General features: G+C 39.5%; 1 protein-coding gene across 1 annotated transcript; it reads right to left on the reverse strand.

Annotated features, from left to right (window-relative positions):
• Positions 1-2,430: 2,430 nt before the first annotated feature.
• Positions 2,431-4,359, reverse strand: LOC143857112 (protein FAR1-RELATED SEQUENCE 5-like). The gene is made up of 3 exons (XM_077367387.1): positions 3,928-4,359; positions 2,865-3,572; positions 2,431-2,484 (listed from the first exon to the last, which is right to left on the reverse strand). Exons 1-3 carry the CDS (start codon positions 4,357-4,359, stop codon positions 2,431-2,433), a joined length of 1,194 nt encoding a protein of 397 aa, XP_077223502.1.
• Positions 4,360-22,461: the final 18,102 nt, after the last annotated feature.

The raw sequence follows: 22,461 nt of genomic DNA on the forward strand, positions 1-22,461 counted from the left end.
TAAAGTTGCAGTTGTTGGGTTGTTTATCTTGATCCTTTTTGTGTCTCTGTTACTTGATGATCTAGGGCAGTGTTGTTTAGTTGGAGGTGTGGGGTTGTTTATCTTGTTTATTTTTGTGTCTATCCGTTAGTAAGTGATCTAGGATACTGTTGTTTAGATGCCCTTTTTCTAAATGTAGGATGCTTAACTTAGCCTGTTTAACTTGCTATTCCTTATATAGTGTAGATTCATCTTGTGTGGTACTTATTACCAGCTTGGCTTCAATCACTTGAACAAGGACCATTTCGGAGACCTATAATACAAGCCATCTCATTGATGGAATCAGTGGGGTCCAATACAATACATGTGTGGCTCATAATATGTGAAGGAGGTCCATCATATTCCTGGTAATGGGTTGCTCATAAGAGAGGAGATTTTTTGTGAGCTGTGATTTAGAAAGCCTTCTTAAATTGCAGCTTACGTTCAAATTGCAAACAAAATGCAATTTTGCAGCACACCCAAGATAGTTCAATCACCATGATAATTGGCTTTAGAACATTTTTGTGATGGCCTAATGACTTAAATATTTGATTATACGCAGGAACTGTTATTATGGCCAAACAAGTTAATTAAATAATGGAAAATTTCCTTATAAATCCTAAGGGATAGAAGGCCTCTTTGGGTAGTTCTAAAAATTATTTGCATACATTCTTATATTCAAATAGTATTGAAGTTAAAAAAGGAAATTTTAGAAAAAAATTAGACAGGATTTGGGAACATCGAGCCAAAAGTGTCCAATGGAGCCAGAGGTCTAAAATTGGTTGGAGCTCGACCCACACATAGCCAAAAAATCAAATGGAGCGTCCTGGATTCGAATGGAAGGTGCCTGTGTACGAAAATATCTCGAATATTTTTGTTCATTTATGTCTATTCACATAGGGTGATTTTTGAACATTCAAAAGCCTACCCAAAATAACAATTCACTATTTTTTATTTTTTTTACAATTCTTCCCTTTCTTTCTAGAATTTCTTGCCTATTCACTCTCTTAACCGTAAGCCTAAACTATGTACAATGAAAGTAGGACCAACGAGACTCCGATGGACGATCCGATTCAAAATAGATGGTGATCCATTCTCAATAAGGTCCAAAAAACACTCTGAAAAGGATCAGACTGATAAGGGACATGAACGAATTGTGCCCAAGACAGAGGTGGATCCGATCCAAAGTAAATAAACTTTTCATTAGTCAATTGTGCTAGGTGTTTAATCAATTAAAAGATCATAACCATTGGATTTGAACTTTTGGTTGCTATTAAATGAGAACCACCGGTTAGTTTTGTTCTACCGTCCATCCATGTAGGGCTTTTGAGATGAAAGCCATTGATCAAACATACATTCTACCGTCCATATGCAAGGCATTCGAAATGAACAGCTTCGATCAAATGCACATGGGTACAGCAGAGATCCAAGCAAACTACCTATTGGTATTGGAGAGGCCTAAAAACACATTTATCAATGCAAATAACTTTACTCTCTCTTGGGCTCTGCCCAAATCCACAGCAGAAACAAGCTGTCCAGAACCAATGTCCCATGAATTTTAAACACATTTTCCCCAAACTGTCATCCACAAAAAAAAATGTCCCCACATTAATCAAAGATGAGCGCAAACATAATAAATTGGAGTCTTTCTCCTCGCCGGAATCTTACACCTTCACCAGAATATACCTCTAACCTCACCATAATTCCATTTCCCAATTCAGACAAAGACACAGAAATGATGTGAGGTAAAAATGAGGGCATTTGATTGTCAAAGATTCAAGGAGAGCAAAGTGGAGTGAAGGTGTGTGTCTCTTTATCCAAATGAGGTAGCAGTCATTATCAAAAGTTGAACATATTTGTTCCATCAGAACTTGTATTTTTCACTCTACTGAGAAGGAAAGTGCAACAAGTAAAAATTAATTCCTCTTGACTCCTTGTATTTTTCACTCTATTGAGAAGGAAAGTGCAACAAGTAAAAATTAACGCCTCCTGGCTCCTGGGTCAACAATGAAAAGTATTGAATACACGAAGATGCAATCCCAAGTAAAGGGAAAATAAGATCAAAGTGAAGTTTAAGGCTTATTCAAAATTCAGAGAGCATGAGATGGTTATGAAAAACATGAGGCCTGTTGGGACAAAGAAAAATTGAGAGAGCATGAGATGGGTATGAAAAACATGAACAAAGAAAATAGTTTCTAAATTGTTATAATCAGTTTTTACACATGACAGATGGGCAATCTTGATTTATTTGAAGGAAGAAAAGCCTATAAGCCAATGCCTAAATTTCACGTGTGACTTACACTTAAATAATGAAAGAAAAGCTTGAAGCACAATCCACATTTTACTTGTAAAACTTCAATGTTGTGTTCTTGAAGACTTTCAAAGATGAAAATAAGAGGTCCTTTTGTGGTCTCATCCATTACCCACATTGCAATACAAACCTTCGTCACATTTCCAGTTCAAAACCTGAAAAGAAAGAAAGCTTCGTCAAACAGATGCGATGTTGAAGTGAACTTCACCATTGCAAATGGGAGGATCCCCACATCATTGCCTTCTCAACAAAATTCCTTACAAATTATCATTGCCTTATCAACAAAATTTCATATACACAGGCTATTGAAGCAATAAACAATTATTCTATTATCGACACAAGCTACCACATACCTATGCGAATCTACAAAATCACGAAGCAATATCCGCGTGCATTGACTCTTCATGTTCGTCATCCTCTTACTCATCCCTTAAAGTCATCTATTTCGAAGCAAGAAAAATGAAAAAATTACAACATTGATAAAGACAATTAGTAAGAATAAGAAATTGAAGAGGTTGACATAAGAAATCCAAACCTTCTGTTTCTTTTTATTTTCTTGTCCACATGTTGTCATGTAATGGCCAATTTCTTCACATTTCTTACACCTTCGTATCTGCTTTGGTTGGGATTGGGACTTTTCTATCGGGGATTTGAACTGGGTAGCAACCTTTGGACGGCCCTTGGTTCTTACAGGTTGGGGGTCGCGAATAGAAATCTCAACTCCTTGGCTAACAAAGTTGGTTACTACTTCGCTCCCACTGTTTGCCAAATCAACTTCCTTGTCTCTCATCTCCTTCTCAGAATCCAACAACCAAGCATCAAGGGTTTCATTCACCTTCTTGAAAAGAGTGTTATTATCTTTAAACCTATCTAGAAGTGTTTGAAACTTTGTTATTAGGCACCATCTGTGAAGTGGAGATACATCATTATTATCCAACTCTCTCATAAACACTCCACTATCCACACGATATCTAACCCCAGTTGTCCATCTATTTAAGATATATTGTTGGGGAATGCTCATCAATAGCTTCTTGGACATAATGCGGAGTATGTGTTTGCATAAAATTCCTTTCGTCTCGAACATCGCGCACTCACATGTTGCCTTTACCCCTTCAGATTCATCGTACACAACTTTGCACCATTTCCACTTCTCATCAACACTTAATCCAACTTTGTATACGGCCACGATGCCACTCTTTTCCACCTTCTCATGATAACAGTCAATACTATCCTTAAATTCTGCCTGAAATATGTCAAACATTGTCTTCGTATAAGACTTACTAGCTTCTTCTTCCAATTTGCTCCTTGAAACAAGTACAGGCTTCGTAGTTTTAGACTTGAATCTTCTTGGGATTCCGCTTTACGGCGTTCAATAAGTGCCCTATCATATTGCTCTACGAATTCTTTTAAGCTTGTGTTCTGATTTACATATCCATCAAAGAAAGAATTGATGCTTTCACTGCGCGCACTGGATGTCATGCCAGCAGTGAATGTGTCCCTGAAATATGCTGCACCCCGTGGGTCCGTACATCCCACATTTTTGCTAACCATATGTTTTTCTCAATATGATATTTCTGAATCAAATTTTTCCATGCTACCTCACAGTCTTCCTTTTGTCTCGTGTAAAACCATTTCTTGTAATCCTTGGAAAATTCAGTAGTGGGATCTCGCATTAATGGAACATGCTCAAGTAGATGCTTACTGATGTGCCAAGAGCAAAATCTGTGATGCGTATTTGGAAAGACGGTTCTGATAGCATTTCGCATCGCCCCATCCATATTTGTGATGATACAACCAGGAGCTCTCCCGAACATGCAGTCCAACCACTGCTCAAATAGCCATGTAAATGTCTCTTCTGTTTCGTCTGCTATTAGCGCACATCCAAATAAGGTGCTCTGCCTGTGGTGATTTACTCCAGTAAATGGTGCAAAAGGCATTCGAAACCTGTTCGTCCTATACATTACATCAAACACAATGACATCACTAAAGGTTAGATATGCATCTCTAGCTCGTGAATCGGCCCAAAACATTTATCGCAAGTTACCATTAATATCCAACTCTATTTTGAAAAAAAAGTTTGGGTCCTCTGATTGTTTCGCTTGGAATTTCTATGCTACCAAAACGCCTTCTTGCCCCATATTATTCACCCTCTGTTTTCTCAAATGGCAAACCACTTGATTTGTCGTTATAGAACTACCTGATCCTTTATATGAAACATTAATGGCCTTCGCAATATTAGCAGGATGAATTGAGGCTGTACTCAGGTCGTCCATCAAATTCTTAACTACCCGAGTCTTGATAAATTTGTTATGCGAATGATGCATTTGTCTTTTCAGTGGAGAAGTAAGCTCATGACAATGTACATCTTCAAAAGCTTTAACTTTCCACTTCCCATCAATTAATGAGATATCCATTTTCACTTTACAACCCTCCCTGACAGTCCGACGTGGCTTCACAACTCTATCAACCACCACATTTTTAGCTTTACTGCTTTTGAACCCTGCTCTATCACAAACAAATCTCTTAAATATCACTTTCTGTGTTATCTTCGACTTATAAGTTGATGATTTTCGTACTCCAAAACCGGTGGCCAACCCATATATATTATAAAACTCGTATGCATCATTTTCACTATCAAATATCTGATCCAAAAAGAGTTTCTTACCCAAATTCCTCTCACCACCATCATCAATATCAATAAATTCTACACCGCCCTCCTCATTTGGATCTCCCTCCTCATTTGGGTCTACCTCCACATTTGGGTCTACCTCCTCATCAACAGATATATATCTCACCTCACTTTCATCATTTCCTAACATATCACCAACCATAATCAGTATATTAGCGTCAATATCATCAATTGATAAACCAAAATCTATACAGTCTCTATCATCCATTAACTTGAGTACACTTCTTCAATCCCTTCACTTCAAGACAATCAAATAAAACAAAAAACATGTAAGCCAAATCAATGTCAATTACATAATAATAAACCAAAGCATAAACATAAGCACAAATCTATAGAAATGCTTGGTTTATCCAAATCACCAAATAACCAACAGGAACAGCAGAAAAACCCATGAACTCCGAATCTTTTTAAATACAAAAAATCGCCACATCCAGATACATTACTCTATCATAGCATCGACATCGAAGTTACCAACAAAAGCCATTAAAACACAAAAAACCCCTCCAAATAAGTTAAAAACCCCACCAAAAAGAGAAAATGAAAGGGGAAAAGAGATAAAAGCATTAAAAGAGAGAAAACCATCCATGATTCATGATTTTTCCTAAATACATTACCCTTAAAATCCTTGAAACAAAAAAGTTGAAAAACCCAATAGGTTTTCTCTCTGTCTAAAGCTTTAATCTTTCTACATTCTCACTAAAACAAAATTATGATTTTCAATGGAGAAAAAAAAATACCCTACAAACATCAATGATTCACGATTTTCCGTAGAAAGCCTAGGGAGAATTTTTTTTAATTGCATCTGTCGATTGAAGCTGCAGAGAGAATTTTTTTCCCCCTACAAACATCAATTGATCTCGTTGTACAAATTTCTCATCGACATTGAAGCTGCAGAGAGAAACAGACACAGAAGAAAAAAATCACAAAATCCCACAAAAAAAATCACTAAATCCCACAAATTCCTCATCGCCATTGAAGCTGCTCGTATGGCCAATATTTTTTAAAGGAAAAATTATTAAAAAAATCAAAACCTTAACAGTTAAAAACCTTGAAACAAAAAAAACATAACTGAAACTCCTAGAAGAGGGAAAAAAAGATAAAAAATGAAATATAGAACTTACCTGGGGAGGAGAACGACGCCTGGTTCGTTGGAGGAGAAAACACCGTGCGGAGATGGCAGATTTCACCGTCGAGAAGGAAGGGGGAGGGCGGATTTTGGGCGCGTCTACGGAGATGGCACCGTGCGGGGATGGCATCGGTCGAGAAAGAGAGAGGGAGAGAGAACGTCGAATAGAGACGGCACCGCCGTGGAAGGCTACGGAGATGGCACCGTGCGGAGAGACGGCAGATTTCTCCGTCGGAGATGGCGTCTGGTTTTGGGTGAGAAAGAGAGAGGGAGAGAGAACGTCGAACATATGTTTTTTTTTGTTTCTGAAAAGGTCAGGGAATGGCCAGGATCGTTTCAAATCCACTGTTATTAATCGATTGCGCATATAAGCTATATGAGCGACCGCTCACCATCACTTTCCCATATATATATATATATATATATATATATATATATATATATATATATATATATATATATATATATATAAGAAAACGGTTCCTACACATATGTGTAGAGAGTTCTCTACACACTAGCTTAAAATACAGTGGGGGCCCACATTGTTTGGGTGATCCAAGCCATCCATTTTAAAGGCCCTCACATAGATAGGGTGTTTACAAAAAATCAGATCCATAGGATCATCCCAACCCTACGATTTTTGGAGGTAAAATGGATGTCTTTAAACCTTCACAAATTAGTCCATTTTTTGCCTCCACAGTTCGAATGGTTAGGATGATCGTATGGATCTGATTTTTTGTGGACACCCTATCTATGTGAGGGCCTTAAAAATGAATGGTTTGGATCACCCAAATAATGTGGCCCCCACTGTATTTTAAAATACTGTGTAGATAACTTATCTACACATATGTGTAGGAACCGTTTTCTCTCTCTCTCTATATATATATATATGAGAAAACATTTCCTACACACTTGTGTAGGTAAGTTACCTACACACTAGCTTAAAATACAGTGGGGGCCTACATTGTTTGGGTGATCCAAACCATTCATTTGAATGGTCCTCACGGAGATAGGGTGTCCACAAAAAATCAGATCCATAGGATCATCCCAACCATTCAAACAATGTGGGCCCCCACTGTATTTTAAGGGAGAACGGTTCCTACACATATGTGTAGATAAGTTATCTACACACTAGCTTAAAATACAGTGGGGGCCACATTATTTGGGTGATCCAAACCATTCATTTTTAAGGCCCTCACATAGATAGGGTGTCCACAAAAAATCAGATCCATAGGATCATCCTAACCATTCGAACTGTGGAGGCAAAAAATGGACTAATTTGTGAAGGTTTAAAGACATCCATTTTACCTCCATAAATCGTAGGTTGGGATGATCCTATGGATCTGATTTTTTGTAGACACCCTATCTATGTGAGGGCCTTTAAAATGGATGGCTTGGATCACCCAAACAATGTGGAGCCCCACTGTATTTTAAGCTAGTGTGTAGAGAACTCTCTACACATATGTGTAGGAACTGTTTTCTCTCTCTCTCTCTCTCTCTCTCTCTCTCTCTCTCTCTCTCTCTCTCTCTATATATATATATATATATATATATATATATATATATATATATAGAGAGGAAAAGGATTGTACGCTCGACCGTACCTAAAGTTAGGTACGGTAGAGTGCCAAATCACATGGGTCCCGCATTTTTGATGAGCATCTAAACCATTCATTTGCAAGGCCCCATCATAGATAGGGTGCATACCAAAAATCAGCTCCATAGGATCATCCTAACCCATTCATTTGTGGAGGCCAAATGGACAGACAGTGTTTGTCCACAAATCTGCCCATTTTGCCCTCCAGTTTTGGAGGGGTTAGGATGATTCAATGGTGCTGATTTTTGGTATGCACCCTATCTATGATAGAGCCTTGCAAATGAATGGTTTAGATGCCCACCAAAAATGGGAGACCCATGTGATTTGGCACTCTACCGTACCTAACTTTAGGTACGGTCGAGCGTACAATCCTTTTCCTCATATATATATATTACAGTCTATAATATGGGACTTCCCTGGAGTTAGCATGAACAATATCCATAAGTCCTTGAGGCCAATCGGAGGGGACCAGCCTACTGGTTTTTATGGGGCAATCAGTTTTGGACAGAAAATCAGCCGCTCCATTTGATTCCCGCCAGATATGAGAGATCTTCCATGTTTTCAGATTTCCCAGCATATGGTAAAAGTTGTTGAGTTTAACTTTTAGCCTCCAAGGGCATTTGAAGGATCCGTTGATGGAATTTACTGCAAATAGGGAGTCTGATTCAATCCATAGTTGATCTAGCCCGTGATCCACTGCTAACTCAACCCCCTTGCAAATTACTTCGAGCTCAAGTTCATGAATACTTTTGGGGTCTTGATCAATGGAGAAAGCACATAAGATGTTGCTATCGGAGTCTCGGATGAGTCCTCCAATGGAAGCTTTGTCCGTAGCAAGAGAAGCATCAGTGTTCAGCTTGAACAGGTCAGGGGCTGGAGGAATCCACAAGCTGAATTCCTTTTTCTGCACAATGGGGAATTGGGGTAGGTGGAGGTGATGTGCAAGATTAGTAGCTCTTTGCGAGGGGGGTCATCGAGATTTAGGTGGAGAATTCGGCAACGGATAACAGCTAGAATGTCGGCAAGGATGGCCCTTTTGTGCCTCTCTTTATTTTCAAAAATTCTGCTGTTTCTTTCCAACCAGAGGTAGTAAATTGAAGCTCCAAATGCCACCTTGAAAGCTGTTGTAACACCGTGCTTACCTTTGAAGTTTGCTCTAAGCCACTCTTCTTCCACACACAGGGATCTGAGAGGCTTTCTTCTTGAGGAAAGACGCCATAGGATCGACCTCCAAACCCAAGATGAATACGAGCACTTGAAAAAAAAGTGGTCAATACTTTCAAGCTCGCATTTACATAGAGGACATCGAGTCTCCCTGGAGGTACCTAGAAAAATCAAACGATCTCTAGTGCTTAGCTTGTTTTGAAGAGCCTGCCAGGTGACGAAACTGTGCTTTGGAATGTGGCCAGTGAACCAGATTGAGGAGTACCATTGAACTTTTTGGGTACTGATCCTACAGATGTTCCAGGCACTTTTGGAGGTGAAAAAACCGTCAGCATTAGGCTTCCAAATCACCTGAGTTTCATGGTTGCTGATGTGCAGAGTTGAGGATAGAATGTTCTGAATGGCTGGAAGAGTGGTCTCAAGGATTGGGTCCCATTCCCCATTACAGAACAGCTGGTCAACTGTTGCTTTGGATGATATAGAATTGAGGGTTCTGCCTTCAGGATATTGGTATGTGAGTCTCCCGTTGGGGTGCCAGGGCTCTTTCCAGAAATCTACGCCTTTACCATCACCGAGAATATAGCAAATGTGAGGACTGGCTTTTTCTCTAGCATTGAAGATGGATCTCGCTGCCCAGGAAGGGTTGCTGGGCATTTTTGAAATCCAAAAGCTTTTCCTTTTGAGATATTTGAATTTAAACCATTTGGCCCAAAAAGAATTTCTTCCACTAATGACATTCCAAAGGGATTTCAGCTGACAAGCTTGGTTGATCTCGGATAGCTTTCTGATACCCAAACCACCTTCAGATTTTGGTCTACATATAGTGTCCCAGGCAACTGAGTGGATCTTTTATTAATGGCGTTCCCAGACCAAATAAAGTTCCGGAAAATCTGCTCAATTTTCATAAGAATTCCGATGGGGATATTGAAAGAAGAAGACCAGTAGAGCTGGAAAGAAGTTAGCACAGTTTTAACTAACTCAACTCTGCCTGCTCGAGACAGCAGGTTGTTGGACCATGTAGCAATGCGTTTATGGACTTTGGCAATGAGAGGGTTGCAATCAGCATGGGATAGTCTGGAAGAAAACAAAGGCAGCCCAAGGTATTTGATTGGGAATTTACCTAGCTGGAAGTTAAAAATGGATTGCATTTGGGACCTGTAGCCGTCAGCACTTTCAGAGAGAAATATTTCACTCTTTTGGATGTTGATTTCAAGCCCGGAACATTGGTTAAACTTGCTTATACAATCAAGGATTTCTCTTGCTATGGGGCCAGCTGGGGACGCAAAAAGAAGAAGATCATCAGCAAACAAGCGATGGGAAATCTGGGCAGAGTCGATAGAGAAGGGGGAGGAAATCCTGTTTTGAAGAGTAGCTTCATTTAGAATGGCAGAGAACATTTCCATAGTGATACAGAATAAGAGGGGGGATAGAGGGTCGCCCTGACGGAGACCATTTGAGGATCGGAAGTATCCACAGGGGGAACCATTTACCAGGAAAACGAAGCAGTTTGGATGCACTGGAGGATCCAGTTACACCAAGCATCATTGAATCCTATTTTCTTCATAATGAGGATCAAGGAATCATGTCGCACATTGTCAAAAGCTTTCTTTAGGTCAATTTTGAGGCAGAGGGCCGGCTTGGTTTCTTTACGATGGAAATTGTGGATGATGTCATGAGCAAGAAGAATGTTATCATGGATGAGTCTGCCTTTGATAAAGGCAGATTGGCTCAGGCTAATGATCTTATCCATCACGGTTTTAAGACGATTGGTCAGGATTTTGGAAATAATTTTGTATAGGTAGTTACACAGAGAGATAGGCCTGAACATCTCAGGGGAGCTGGCATCAATGGACTTCGGGATTAAAGCTATGTTGGTAGCATTTATCTCAGCAAGAATCTTACCAGAATTGAAAAAGTGGATCACCACCTTTGAAACATCATTTCCTATTAGATACCAGAAAGATTTGAAAAATTGGCCATTAAAACCATCGGGCCTGGGAGCCTTGTTCCCGTTAGAGTTAAAAATGACAGATTCGACCTCCTCTTTTGTGACTGGCCTTACTAGACGGTCTGCATCAAACTTGTCCAGAGTTTTCAATGGGTCAGGAAGCCACTGAATGGGGTCAGCATCTTTTTTCGAGTTTAACAAGTTTTCAAAAAAACTAACCAGAATATCTTGGATTTGGACAGGGTCAGATGTTATCATACCCCCCCCGCAGAAGTGAGGCCTTGGATGCTGTTATGGTTTTTTCTGGAGTTCAGCGCAGAGTAGAAGAAGGCTGTGTTCCCATCCCCATCGTGGAGCCAGTCTACCCTCGCTTGCTGCCTGTACATTGCTTCCTCCTTTTTTGAAGTTTGGAAGTAGGCTTCTTTGAGTTTGGCCTCTTCAGCTCTTAGAGTTCTATTGGAAGGATCAGTAGGAATTTTTGATGGGACCTCATCAAGCTGGTTTCTAATGATTGGAAGCTCAATGTTGATTCTTCCAAAAACATTATTGTTCCAGACCTTCATTACCCTTTTGACTTCTTTCAATCTTGTAGTAACCTTGTACATCAGATTGCCACTAACAGGGGTTTACCAAGCTCTTTCTACAGCTTCGAACAGAGAAGGCTCCTCCAGCCACATATTAAAGAAACAGAAAGATCTCTTCCCATGTAAATTTCTTACAGGAGGGGCACTGACTATGATTGGAGAGTGGTCTGAGAGGCCATAGTTTTTATAGAACGAAGAGGTGGTAGGGAATTGGCAGAGCCAGTCAGTGTTAACCAGAACTCTATCCAGTCTCCGAAGTTTGAGGTTCTAAGCATCAGAGTTGTTGGACCAGGAGAGTGTTTGACCCACAGCTCTCAGGTCCGAGAGAAAGCAATCATAAATACATTCATTGAAATCAGCCATGTCTTCTTGGATGGGATTAGCTCCTCCATAACGCTCATCAAGGAATCTGATGGTGTTAAAGTCTCCCATGGCAACCCAGGGGAGGTATAATGAATGTTGAATACTTCTGAGAATGTCCCATAGTGCTCTTCTAGCAATGCCTGTATTGAATGCATAGATAGCTGTTAGGCAAATACGGATATTTGTAGCAAGAAAATGCACTTCACAATGAATGTGTTGGGCTGAATCATTTAAAACATTAATGGCTATCTGGTTTGGGTCCCAGAGGATCCAGATTCTCCCTATGATAGTGTGATTGTAATTGGCATAACAGAGCCAGTTCTCAGCAATCTCAGTGGAGTATTCTTGAAACATATCAATCTTTGCTTTAGTTTCCACCAGACAAATGAAAGGGAGGTGCCCCTTTCTGATGAGCAATTTGATATCATCTCTACGAAGCTTGGAACACAGCCCTCGAACATTCCATATTGCTACCTTCAATATTGACAGAGAAATTTTGGAGGGCTTTGGGCACTCGATGGTGCAGGGGTTGGGTCCGGAGCAGAGACATTATTACGGATTGGTGCTTGGTCCACATCCTCAATACTGCAGCACTGGGTATGACTAGGGTCTGAATCTGCAGCATCAGGAGAGGAGGGTTTTTCAACCCATTCAGATTGGGAGTACTTTTTTTTTTAGGATGGTTATACTCTCCAACGGCTGAGTTGGGGCAGCTTCTTTTGCTCTCAGGTCATTTGGCCTCGTCGACTCACTACCATTCCTTTTTTCATCCAACGTCTGTTCAAGAATGACAGGAGGCTCCTCCATTTCAAGAACAGCAAAGCTGTTTTGAAGGAAGGACGCCTTTGACTGAGGGGAAGATGGTCTCTGTTGAATAACTTTGGGGGACTTTTGGACGGCAATCACCATACCTTCTGTACTGGGCATCATTGCAGGTTCGGTGGAGGTTTGGGGATTTTCGGCCGACTTTTGAACTGGTCTCCATTCCTGTTTGGATTTTGGCTCCTTTCGTTGGAGAAGAACCGAACAGGCTTCAGGGGGGTGACTAAAATTTTTGCAGATTGTGCAAGCCTTTGGCTTCCAATCATACTCCACAACTTGATTATGCACTCCATATGTGGTATGAATTGGGATTATTTCAGGCAACTCAGCCTCAGCATCGATTTCCACACATAGTCTTGCATACAAAAGTCTTGTGGCTTCAGTGGTTTGGGAGTCCATGTAGAGTGGTATCCCAATGTAGCTAGCAATCTTGCTTATCCCCTTTGTATTCCAGAACTCTAATGGAAGGCCAGGAAGCCGTATCCAAATGGGCACAGATGTTAGCTTGAGTTTTTCCAAAGGCATACCAGGTTTCCATTTCTTCAACACCAGAGGTCTACCTCCATAGGAATGTTCACCGGACTCCAAAACTGCATCACTGTCTTCAGCACACGTGAATTTAAATAAATAGAATCCACTACTTAGGGTGTGAATCTGCATTTCACCTTTAAGGTTCCACTTCTTTGACAAGTTTTCTCGAAGATTGAGGAAATGCGGTCTGCGACCTATAAAGTATCCCACCAGGGTGTGGTCCAATCTTCTTGCCATATCAGTGATCTCTTCAGATTGAAAGGAAATCTTCTTTCTCCCTTCGTCGTCCTCATTTAGATCTACAAAGTGCAAGTTTGAAGACTTCACCTTTTTTTGGTTGCTGAAGAGTGATCTCCATTGATTTGGGCCTTGAGGTTCCTCTCCAGGGGATTGGGTATTTTGCAGATCAGGACCCAAATTTGGGGTAGTCTCTTCACCATTGCTGTTGCTGTCCATTTGAATTTCGGGGAGGGAATTCAAATTTTGAACACTACAGTTCGGTGCTCCTCTTGTTTTGTGCCCAACTTCCAAGAAGCTTCCTTCAGAGTCAAAGAAAAGACTTTGACCCCCTTTTTCAACACAAGATTTGAACTTTCCCGCTTTTGCAAGTTTCTTGTTGATCAGTGGGCCCGAACTGGGAGGTGAATACCCATCAGTTAAACCAGTAGCTTGGACACATTGGTTAATAACCTGCTTTGGGTAGCTTATCGGGGAAGGCATTCTATTTTTGGAAAGTAAAGGATTTTCCGGACCAGATGAGCCGGCGGTCATCGGAGATTGATGAAGAAGGGATGGCTTCAGGGAGCATTCAGCTCCTTGTTTTATCGCTTGTGGGACAAAATGCTCAAGAGTTGGAAGGGGTGGAGCTGGTTTATACAGTTTTTCACTGGCCAAACAAGAGGAAGTCTCGGCTTTGGCTCTTTTTTTGCTACTGGAATTTTCCCCTCCGGTTTGAGGGCTAGCTTTCTTACCAGCAGAGATTTTGGGGAAGATTTTGTGGACACGGGAACCTCTCTTGAAATGAGTGGTGTGGTCGGGACTTTCTTCATTTGCGTGTGAAAACAGATTAAATCTTGGAGGAGGGTGGAGGGCTTTGGCCATTGTCTGGGAGGGGCTTGAAGGGCTTGGGCTCTCATCAATGGACAGGGGGTCTTCCTTTTCAGTAGATTTTGCTACCAGGAAATTTTCACGAAGAGCCCCCACAAAGTTGAAGAAGTTATCAGATGGGGTATTGTATACCGGCCACCCTTCACCTTCCAACCGCCTAGGGGGCTCCATGGAAACAATCTTGTCTGGAGTTTTGGTCAGATCTGGAATTTCTTCATTGGGCCAATACTCTTTTGAAGTTCTGAGAACTTCTAAGGCTTTTTCATACCCCGGATCAGGAGGATCCATGGCTAACCAAGGGGAAAAACCGAAAGGATTGAAGGAGCAAGAAGGGCTTGGGCCCTTGGCTTCCCGCCGGCAAAAATGATATAAGAGAAAAATAAAATCACATTGTGACTCAGTAGATTACTCATTACACGGAAGAAACAAACTCGCCTTAGAGTCAGATCGAGCTATTGCCTAAACAATAGTGACATTGCAGAGAAAAAGTACTGCATCTTCCATGATCTGGGGAACAAAATTGCATATTACAATTAAAAGAACCAGAAGGATGAGGAATCACATGAGATATCTGATGAAGAATTTTCCTCTTAATATAAATAATATGGCATACCTGTTTACTGATTTCTGTGAAAAACAGAAAGAATAGATGATTAGTATAACCTTTTCGATGCGGCGAGTTGAGGCACGGACTAGGTCGCTCTCTTTAAGGTGATTTTGCGCCTCTGCGGAAAAGCTTCCGGTGCAACAGATTCGAACGCAATCACCCCTAGGATACAACAGCCCGACGCACCGTCGCTATCTATCTGAAGTACACGATCAGATAAATCCGAACCAAACAACGAACACTCCGAATGCCCAGAAAATAGAATAAAACAGAGATGAAATAAAATAACAGAACACTCTGAAATATAGAGAGAAACTCGGTTCTGTCAACAACAGAAAGAAAGAGAAGCACTGTATTATCACAGATAACAGAGTGCTAGAAAGTAGAGAAGTTGTGTTTTAAAAAACGTTGGTGTGCTTCTGTTTTTATAACAAAAACGTGTCTGTAGAAGACACCTTTTAAAAACAGTAAAGACACAACGTTAAAACATTAAATGCATCCTTTAAACGTATGTTTTAAACGTTATTAAAGATGTATCTAACGGTCAGATTTAGGGAGAATTAAATAGACGTGACTTTTGGGATAAAATAGAAAAGATACGATTAGGTTTACAATAAACATGACTCTTGGTGTTTAAAATAAACACAACTCTTGGTGATTAAAAAATAATAATCTCGTTTAGGGAAAACCCAAAACCCAACCCAACCCACACGCACACGCACCCGCGCCCACGCCCTGACCCGACCCGACACGGCACGGCTCGGCTCGGCGCGCGCGCGCGTGTGTGTGTGTTTATTTGTTTTTGGTTCTCTTTGTAAAATCCCCAAGGCAAACAAATTGAATGCCCTTGAAAGGCTCAAGCCTTAGCTCAACATTCCCTCTTATATGGATGGGAGAATTTTTCTCAACTTCCCATCTTGGAGTAAACTTTTGAGAGATAAGAGAGCACACTCCAAAGGTTTTTAGTGGGAAAAGTACAAGAGAAAGAATCAATTTGAAAATTTCAAATTTTGGGTGGGAAATTCAAAAGCAAAAAAGAATCTTTTTCAAAAGCAAATGTTTCTTTCATTTTTAGTATTTAAAATACTAACAATCCCCCACTTATTTTAATAGAAAAAATACTAGTAAAACTTAATGCTGGGCAATCAGCAGAGTATCACGTATAATAAAGGTGACTATGTCTGGAACCTTTACTTAGTGTAAGTGCATTCTAACTATAAGGAATTGATAGTGACTATGTCTTGAACTACAATCCTTGGGTACAGAGAGACGTGCACCACACACATGATACTAAAGTGTTCAATTGGTTCCAAAAAGCTCGCACATTACGGCCATGTGCTACATCCCAGTTTCCATGTAAGCATAAGAGAATAAGCTCTCGTCTCTTTTGGAAGCGGCCCACTTCCGCGCTAACATGTAGGTGAGTCTATCAAGGATGCTCCTGTAGCCTATACATCCCACTCATACGAGCTATAGATCTCATTAAGAGTAATAACTCAACCTTTCAAACGCTTCAGGATATCATGCTTGAGTTACACCATAGGGATGGACTTTGAGATAAACTTGAAAATAGCATGATCGTCCACAAGTTACACTATGACTCGTTTTTTCCATTGAAAACCTAGTTCTTGGGATCTCCAGTCCCTAGGTTGGGTGTCCATCATAGGTAACTATTTACAAATGGGCTTTAGTCCCATCCCCCTCGATGTATTGCAGATTTTCTCCTTGACAAGGCCTTAGTTAAGGGATCTGCCAAATTATCACCAGATCTCACAAAGTCAATGGTGACTGATCCATTAGAAATCAATTCTCTCACAGTATTGTGCTTCCGGCGTATCTGTCGCGACTTTCCATTATAGTACTTATTATGTACTCTTCCAATAGTAGCTGTGCTGTCACAGTGAATCAAAATAGCGGGAACAGGTCTTTCCCAAATAGGTATATCAGATAAAAAATTTCTCAACCAACTAGCCTCTTCACACGCAGAGGTTAGTGCAATCAACTCAGATTCCATAGTGGACTGAGCAATAATAGTCTGTTTCTTGGATCTCCAAGAAACTGCACCACTACCAATAGTAAATACATACCCAGAGGTAGCCTTGGAATCTTCTGACAAAGTATTCCAATCGGCATCACTGAAACCCTCTAGAACAGCAGGAAACCTATGGTAGTGAATCTCATTATTAATGGTTCGTTTAAGGTATCTCATGACTCGTGATATAGCATTCCAATGTTCTATACTAGGATTACTAGTATATCTACATAATATGCCTACTGCATATGCTATATCAGGTCTGGTACAGTCTGTAGCATACCTTAAACTACCAATAATACTAGCATACTCTTTTCGATTAACACTATCACCTTCATTAGAATACAATCTAATACTAGGATCAAAAGGAGTACATACTGGATTACAATCAAAGTACTTATACTTTTTAAGTATCTTTTCTATATAATGGGACTGGTCTAAAGATATACCACTATCAGATCTTGTAATTTTAATCCCTAAAATTACATTTGCTTCTCCTAGATCTTTCATATCAAAGTTTTGTTTTAATAGATTTTTGGTTTGTTTAACTATTTCCAAGTTAGAACCAAAAATTAAAAGATCATCAACATACAAGCAAATAATAATACAATAAGTATTAATATACTTATAATATATACATTTATCACTTTTATTGATTTTAAAACCATTTGATATAATGACATTATCAAATTTCTCATGCCACTGTTTTGGTGCTTGTTTAAGACCATACAGTGACTTCACCAACTTACATACTTTATTTTCTTAACCTGGAGATATGAAACCACTAGGTTGGTCCATATATATCTCCTCTTCTAGACTACCATTTAAAAAAGCTGTCTTTACATCCATTTGATGAATTACCAGATTATGGATTGCAGCAATTGCAATCAAGACTCTAATGGATGTAATCCTAGTAACAGGAGAGTATGTATCAAAGAAATCAATATTTTCTTTTTGCCTAAAGCCTTTAGCAACAAGCCTAGCTTTATACTTGTCTATGGTGCCATCTGGTTTCAATTTTCTTTTAAGAATCCATTTACACCCAATGGTCTTAAATCCTGGTGGTAAATCTACTAATTTTCAAGTCTGGTTTGACATCAGAGACTCCATCTCATCATTGACAGCTTCTCTCCAAAAGTCAGCATCTGACGAGGATAATGCTTCCTCTAAGGAAGAAGGATCTCCCTCCAAACTAAAGACATAGAAATCAGAGCCAAAATCCTTGGCTATTTTGGATCTTTTACTTCTCCTAGGTTCAATTTCTTCTTCAGGGTTTACCTCAATCCTAGGCTCAGTACCCCCACTATCTCCAATAGTCATGGTACCCCCACTATGTCTAGATTTAAAAGGAAATTTATCTTCAAAAATTCAGCATCCACTGACTCTATTATTACACTGTTATTTAGGTCTAAAAACCTATATGTTTTGCTTGTAAGTGAGTAACCCATAAAGGCACACTCTATAGCTCTACTTCCTATTTTGGGTCTCTTAATATTATAAAGTCTTACATAAGCTAAACATCCCCAAACTCTAAAGTAACTCACATTAGGTTTCCTATTTTTCCAAAATTCAAAAGGTGAGACTTTAGTTTTGTAATTAGGAATTCTATTAAGAACATAGCAGGAAGTTAGAATTGCTTCTCCCCATAAGTTAGAGGGGGCTCCTGAACTTAGGAGTAAAGCATTCGTAAGTTCCACTAGTGTTCTATTTTTCCTTTCTGCAACCCCATTTGAGGCGGGGGAGTAAGGAGCGGTTGTTTCATGTATAATTCCTAATGACTTAACAAAATCAGTGAATTCTAATGATTCATATTCACCTCCTCTATCACTTCTTAGTCTCTTAATCTTCCTATTGAATTGGTTCTCTACTTCTAATAGGTATTCCTTAAACATTTTTAAGGCTTAACTCTTATGTCTAATTAAATAGATGATTGTATACTTAGAAAAATCATCTATAAAGGTTATAAAGTATCTTTTACCACTACGGGTCAAGATACCGTCTAACTCACAAATGTCACTATGAATTAAGTCTAAAAGTTCTGAATTCCTTTCAACACTTTTGAAAGGCTTTCTAGAAATTTTAGCCTTACTACATATTTCACATTTGTTAAAGTCTTCTAAGACTACTTTAGGAATCATACCTAATACACTCATGTTATGTACATATTTTTTATTTATATGACATAACCTAGCATGCCATGAATTAACAGAAGAAAGCATGTAAACAGAAGAATCAATTTCATTGATTATTTCAACATTCAGTTTGAACATTCCATCACATGCATATCCTTTACCAACAAAGGATCCAAACTTGGTTACAACATACTGGTCAGACTCTATGGTTTGTTTAAAACCAGCCTTGTTAAGAAGAAAACCAGAAATTAAGTTCTTCCTCATGTCTGGAGTATGAAGAACATCCTTCAGTATCACTTTCCGCCCTGAAGTGAAGCAAAGTTCAACGTCCCCAACACCGAGTACCTTTGTTGTATGCGAGTCCCCTAGAAGCACCTTCTTCTCATTATCTGCATGAGCATACGTCTTGAACCACTTCCTGTCAAAACACACATGACGGGACGCACCAGTGTCGACCCACCACCCTTCAGATCCTCCAATGATATTCACTTCAGTGATCATAGCCACAAGTGGCTCTTCTATCACGTTGGCTTGAGGGATTGGCGCAGTCTTCTTACGTCGACACATCCGTGCAATATGACCCTTTAGACCACAAATATAGCACACAACTTTGGAATAGTCATTCTTTCCAGAAGTTGTGTTTTGGTTCGGACGCTTGAAGGTACCTCAGTTTTGGTTCTGTTGCTTTTTCTTCAACTTCTTTTTGGGCTTCAGATTCACTTGCGGTTTCTGATTTTGGTTCTTAACTTCAGAAATGGCATTAACATTAGTTACATTTTTAGTATTCCCTTCTTTCTTATCTTGGTTACGGTTTTCTTCTTCGATCCGAAGACGAACAAGAAGACCTTCCATAGATAATTCCTTAGTTTTATGAAGAAGGGAATTTCTGAATTCTTTCCAAGAAGGAGGTAATTTGTCAATCACGGCTGCAACTTGAAATTGTTCACTAATAGTCATTCCTTCCGCAAGAATGTCGTGAACAAGTTTTTGCAACTCGTGGGTTTGAGAAATCATCGTCTTCTCATCCACCATGTAATATCTAAAATACTTGCTAACCGCATATTTTTTAGACCCAGCCTCTTCCGTATCATATTTCTTCTGTAAGGCTTCCCAAAGAGTTATGGAATCCTTACAGTCACTATAAAAATCATATAGTTCGTCGGAGAGGCAATTTAGAATAAAATTTTGGCAAAGGAAATCATAATCTTTCCAATTCTTTTTCATTACAGATCCAACGGGATCAAGTTCTGATCTCCATGGCCTTGGGTCATCTAAAACATGGGCTACTTTCTTGGTGGATAAATAGAAAAACATTTTCTTCTTCCATCTCTTAAAATTAACACCACTGAATCGAAAAGGCTTATTCGGATTTGAAGAAGCCGAGATAATCTCATCATGGGATGCCATATTTTAGAAAGAGGAAAACAGAAACGCAAATCACCTTAAAATTGATGAAGAATTTTCCTCTTAATATAAATAATATGGCGTACCTGTTTACTGATTTCTGTGAAAAACAGAAAGAATAGATGATTAGTATAACCTTTTCGATGCGGCGAGTTGAGGCACGGACTAGGTCGCTCTCTTTAAGGTGATTTTGCGCCTCTGCGGAAAAGCTTCCGGTGCAACAGATTCGAACGCAATCACCCCTAGGATACAACAGCCCGACGCACCGTCGCTATCTATCTGAAGTACACGATCAGATAAATCCGAACCAAACAACGAACACTCCGAATGCCTAGAAAATGGAATAAAACAGAGATGAAATAAAATAACAGAACACTCTGAAATATAGAGAGAAACTCGGTTCTGTCAACAACAGAAAGAAAGAGAAGCACTGTATTATCACAGATAACAGAGTGCTAGAAAGCAGAGAAGTTGTGTTTTAAAAAACGTTGGTGTGCTTCTATTTTTATAGCAAAAACGTGTATGTAGAAGACACCTTTTAAAAACAGTAAAGACACAACGTTAAAACATTAAACGCATCCTTTAAACGTATGTTTTAAACGTTATTAAAGATGTATCTAACGGTCAGATTTAGGGAGAATTAAATAGACGTGACTTTTGGGATAAAATAGAAAAGATACGATTAGGTTTACAATAAACATGACTCTTGTTGGTGTTTAAAATAAACACAACTCTTGGTGATTAAAAAATAATAATCTCGTTTAGGGAAAACCCAAAACCCAACCCAACCCACACGCACACGCACGCGCACGCGCACCCGCGCCCACGCCCCGACCCGACCCGACACGGCTCAGCTCGGCTCGGCGCGCACGCGTGTGTTTATTTGTTTTTGGTTCTCTTTGTAAAATCCCCAAGGCAAACAAATTGAATGCCCTTGAAAGGCTCAAGCCTTAGCTCAACATTCCCTCTTATATGGATGGGAGAATTTTTCTCAACTTCCCATCTTGGACTAAACTTTTGAGAGATAAGAGAGCACACTCCAAAGGTTTTTAGTGGGAAAAGTACAAGAGAAAGAATCAATTTGAAAATTTCAAATTTTGGGTGGGAAATTCAAAAGCAAAAAAGAATCTTTTTCAAAAACAAATGTTTCTTTCATTTTTAGTATTTAAAATACTAACAACATCTACATGATATATGAAAACCAAATCAAGATAAGCATTAAAAAAAACAGCTCCGGGTTTCTTAATAAAAATCTCATGCACAAACCTTTAGTGTAAGGCACGGATGAGATACAACAAACCCGCAGACCACAACGAGAGTAATTGATGATACAACACAACAAAAGGGGGATATATTTTGAAACTGGCAACAAAACCCCACCACTCTTTTGTCAAAGCAATCCCATATAGAACGAGAAATGGAGCATTGTCAAATGATGAATTTGGCAGACATCATTAGACGTGTTGAAACACAAAAATAACCAAAATTCTAAAAATAACCACACATAAGCAAAAGATTTTAAATAGAAATATGATGGAAATGAGGCTAGTTAACTCTAATTTTGGCATGGCATTCATATACCTATCAGACAGAGAGAACCAAATGTAGGAAACCACTCAACATCCCTGACATCTTTTGCACAATCTGCATGAGCATCATAAACATATACTGGCAATACCCTTGGGAGATAGGCTACTGTGGGAGGTGAAAGAAGTGCCTAATAAATGGAGCAGTTCGCTATGTCATGGTAAAGATGGAGCTGAATAACTAGAAATGAAATGAAATGAAATAACTGAAAACATATTCCAATTCACAGTCAATGCCTGTCCTACGAGAAGAAATATAAACGAGAAGTAACCGATAGATGCACCAACAAAAGGCCTTTCTCCAAACAACTAACACCCTTTAGCTGCAGGAACAAAATAGTCATCTATAAAGTGGAAATGCAGCCAAAGACAAAGCCAGGACAAATACGAGCAAGCAAACCAACAACATTTGCATCCTCGTCTGGTAAAAATTGTTTTGC

This window comes from Tasmannia lanceolata, unplaced genomic scaffold (assembly GCF_043159265.1).
Source record: "Tasmannia lanceolata isolate RefF3 unplaced genomic scaffold, GAP_Taslan_0.1 ptg000024l, whole genome shotgun sequence".
Lineage (NCBI taxonomy): Eukaryota > Viridiplantae > Streptophyta > Magnoliopsida > Canellales > Winteraceae > Tasmannia > Tasmannia lanceolata.

Excerpts from the sequence above, each read along its gene's own strand:
- LOC143857112 (XM_077367387.1), bottom strand. The coding sequence starts at position 4,359 with ATGTTTTGGGCCGATTCACGAGCTAGAGATGCATATCTAACCTTTAGT. Across the intron at positions 3,573-3,927 it reads GACAAAAGGAAGACTGTGAG|GCAGAATTTAAGGATAGTAT; the intron begins GTAGCATGGAAA and ends GACATATTTCAG. Across the intron at positions 2,485-2,864 it reads AAAATAAAAAGAAACAGAAG|GTTTTGAACTGGAAATGTGA; the intron begins GTTTGGATTTCT and ends CTTTCTTTTCAG.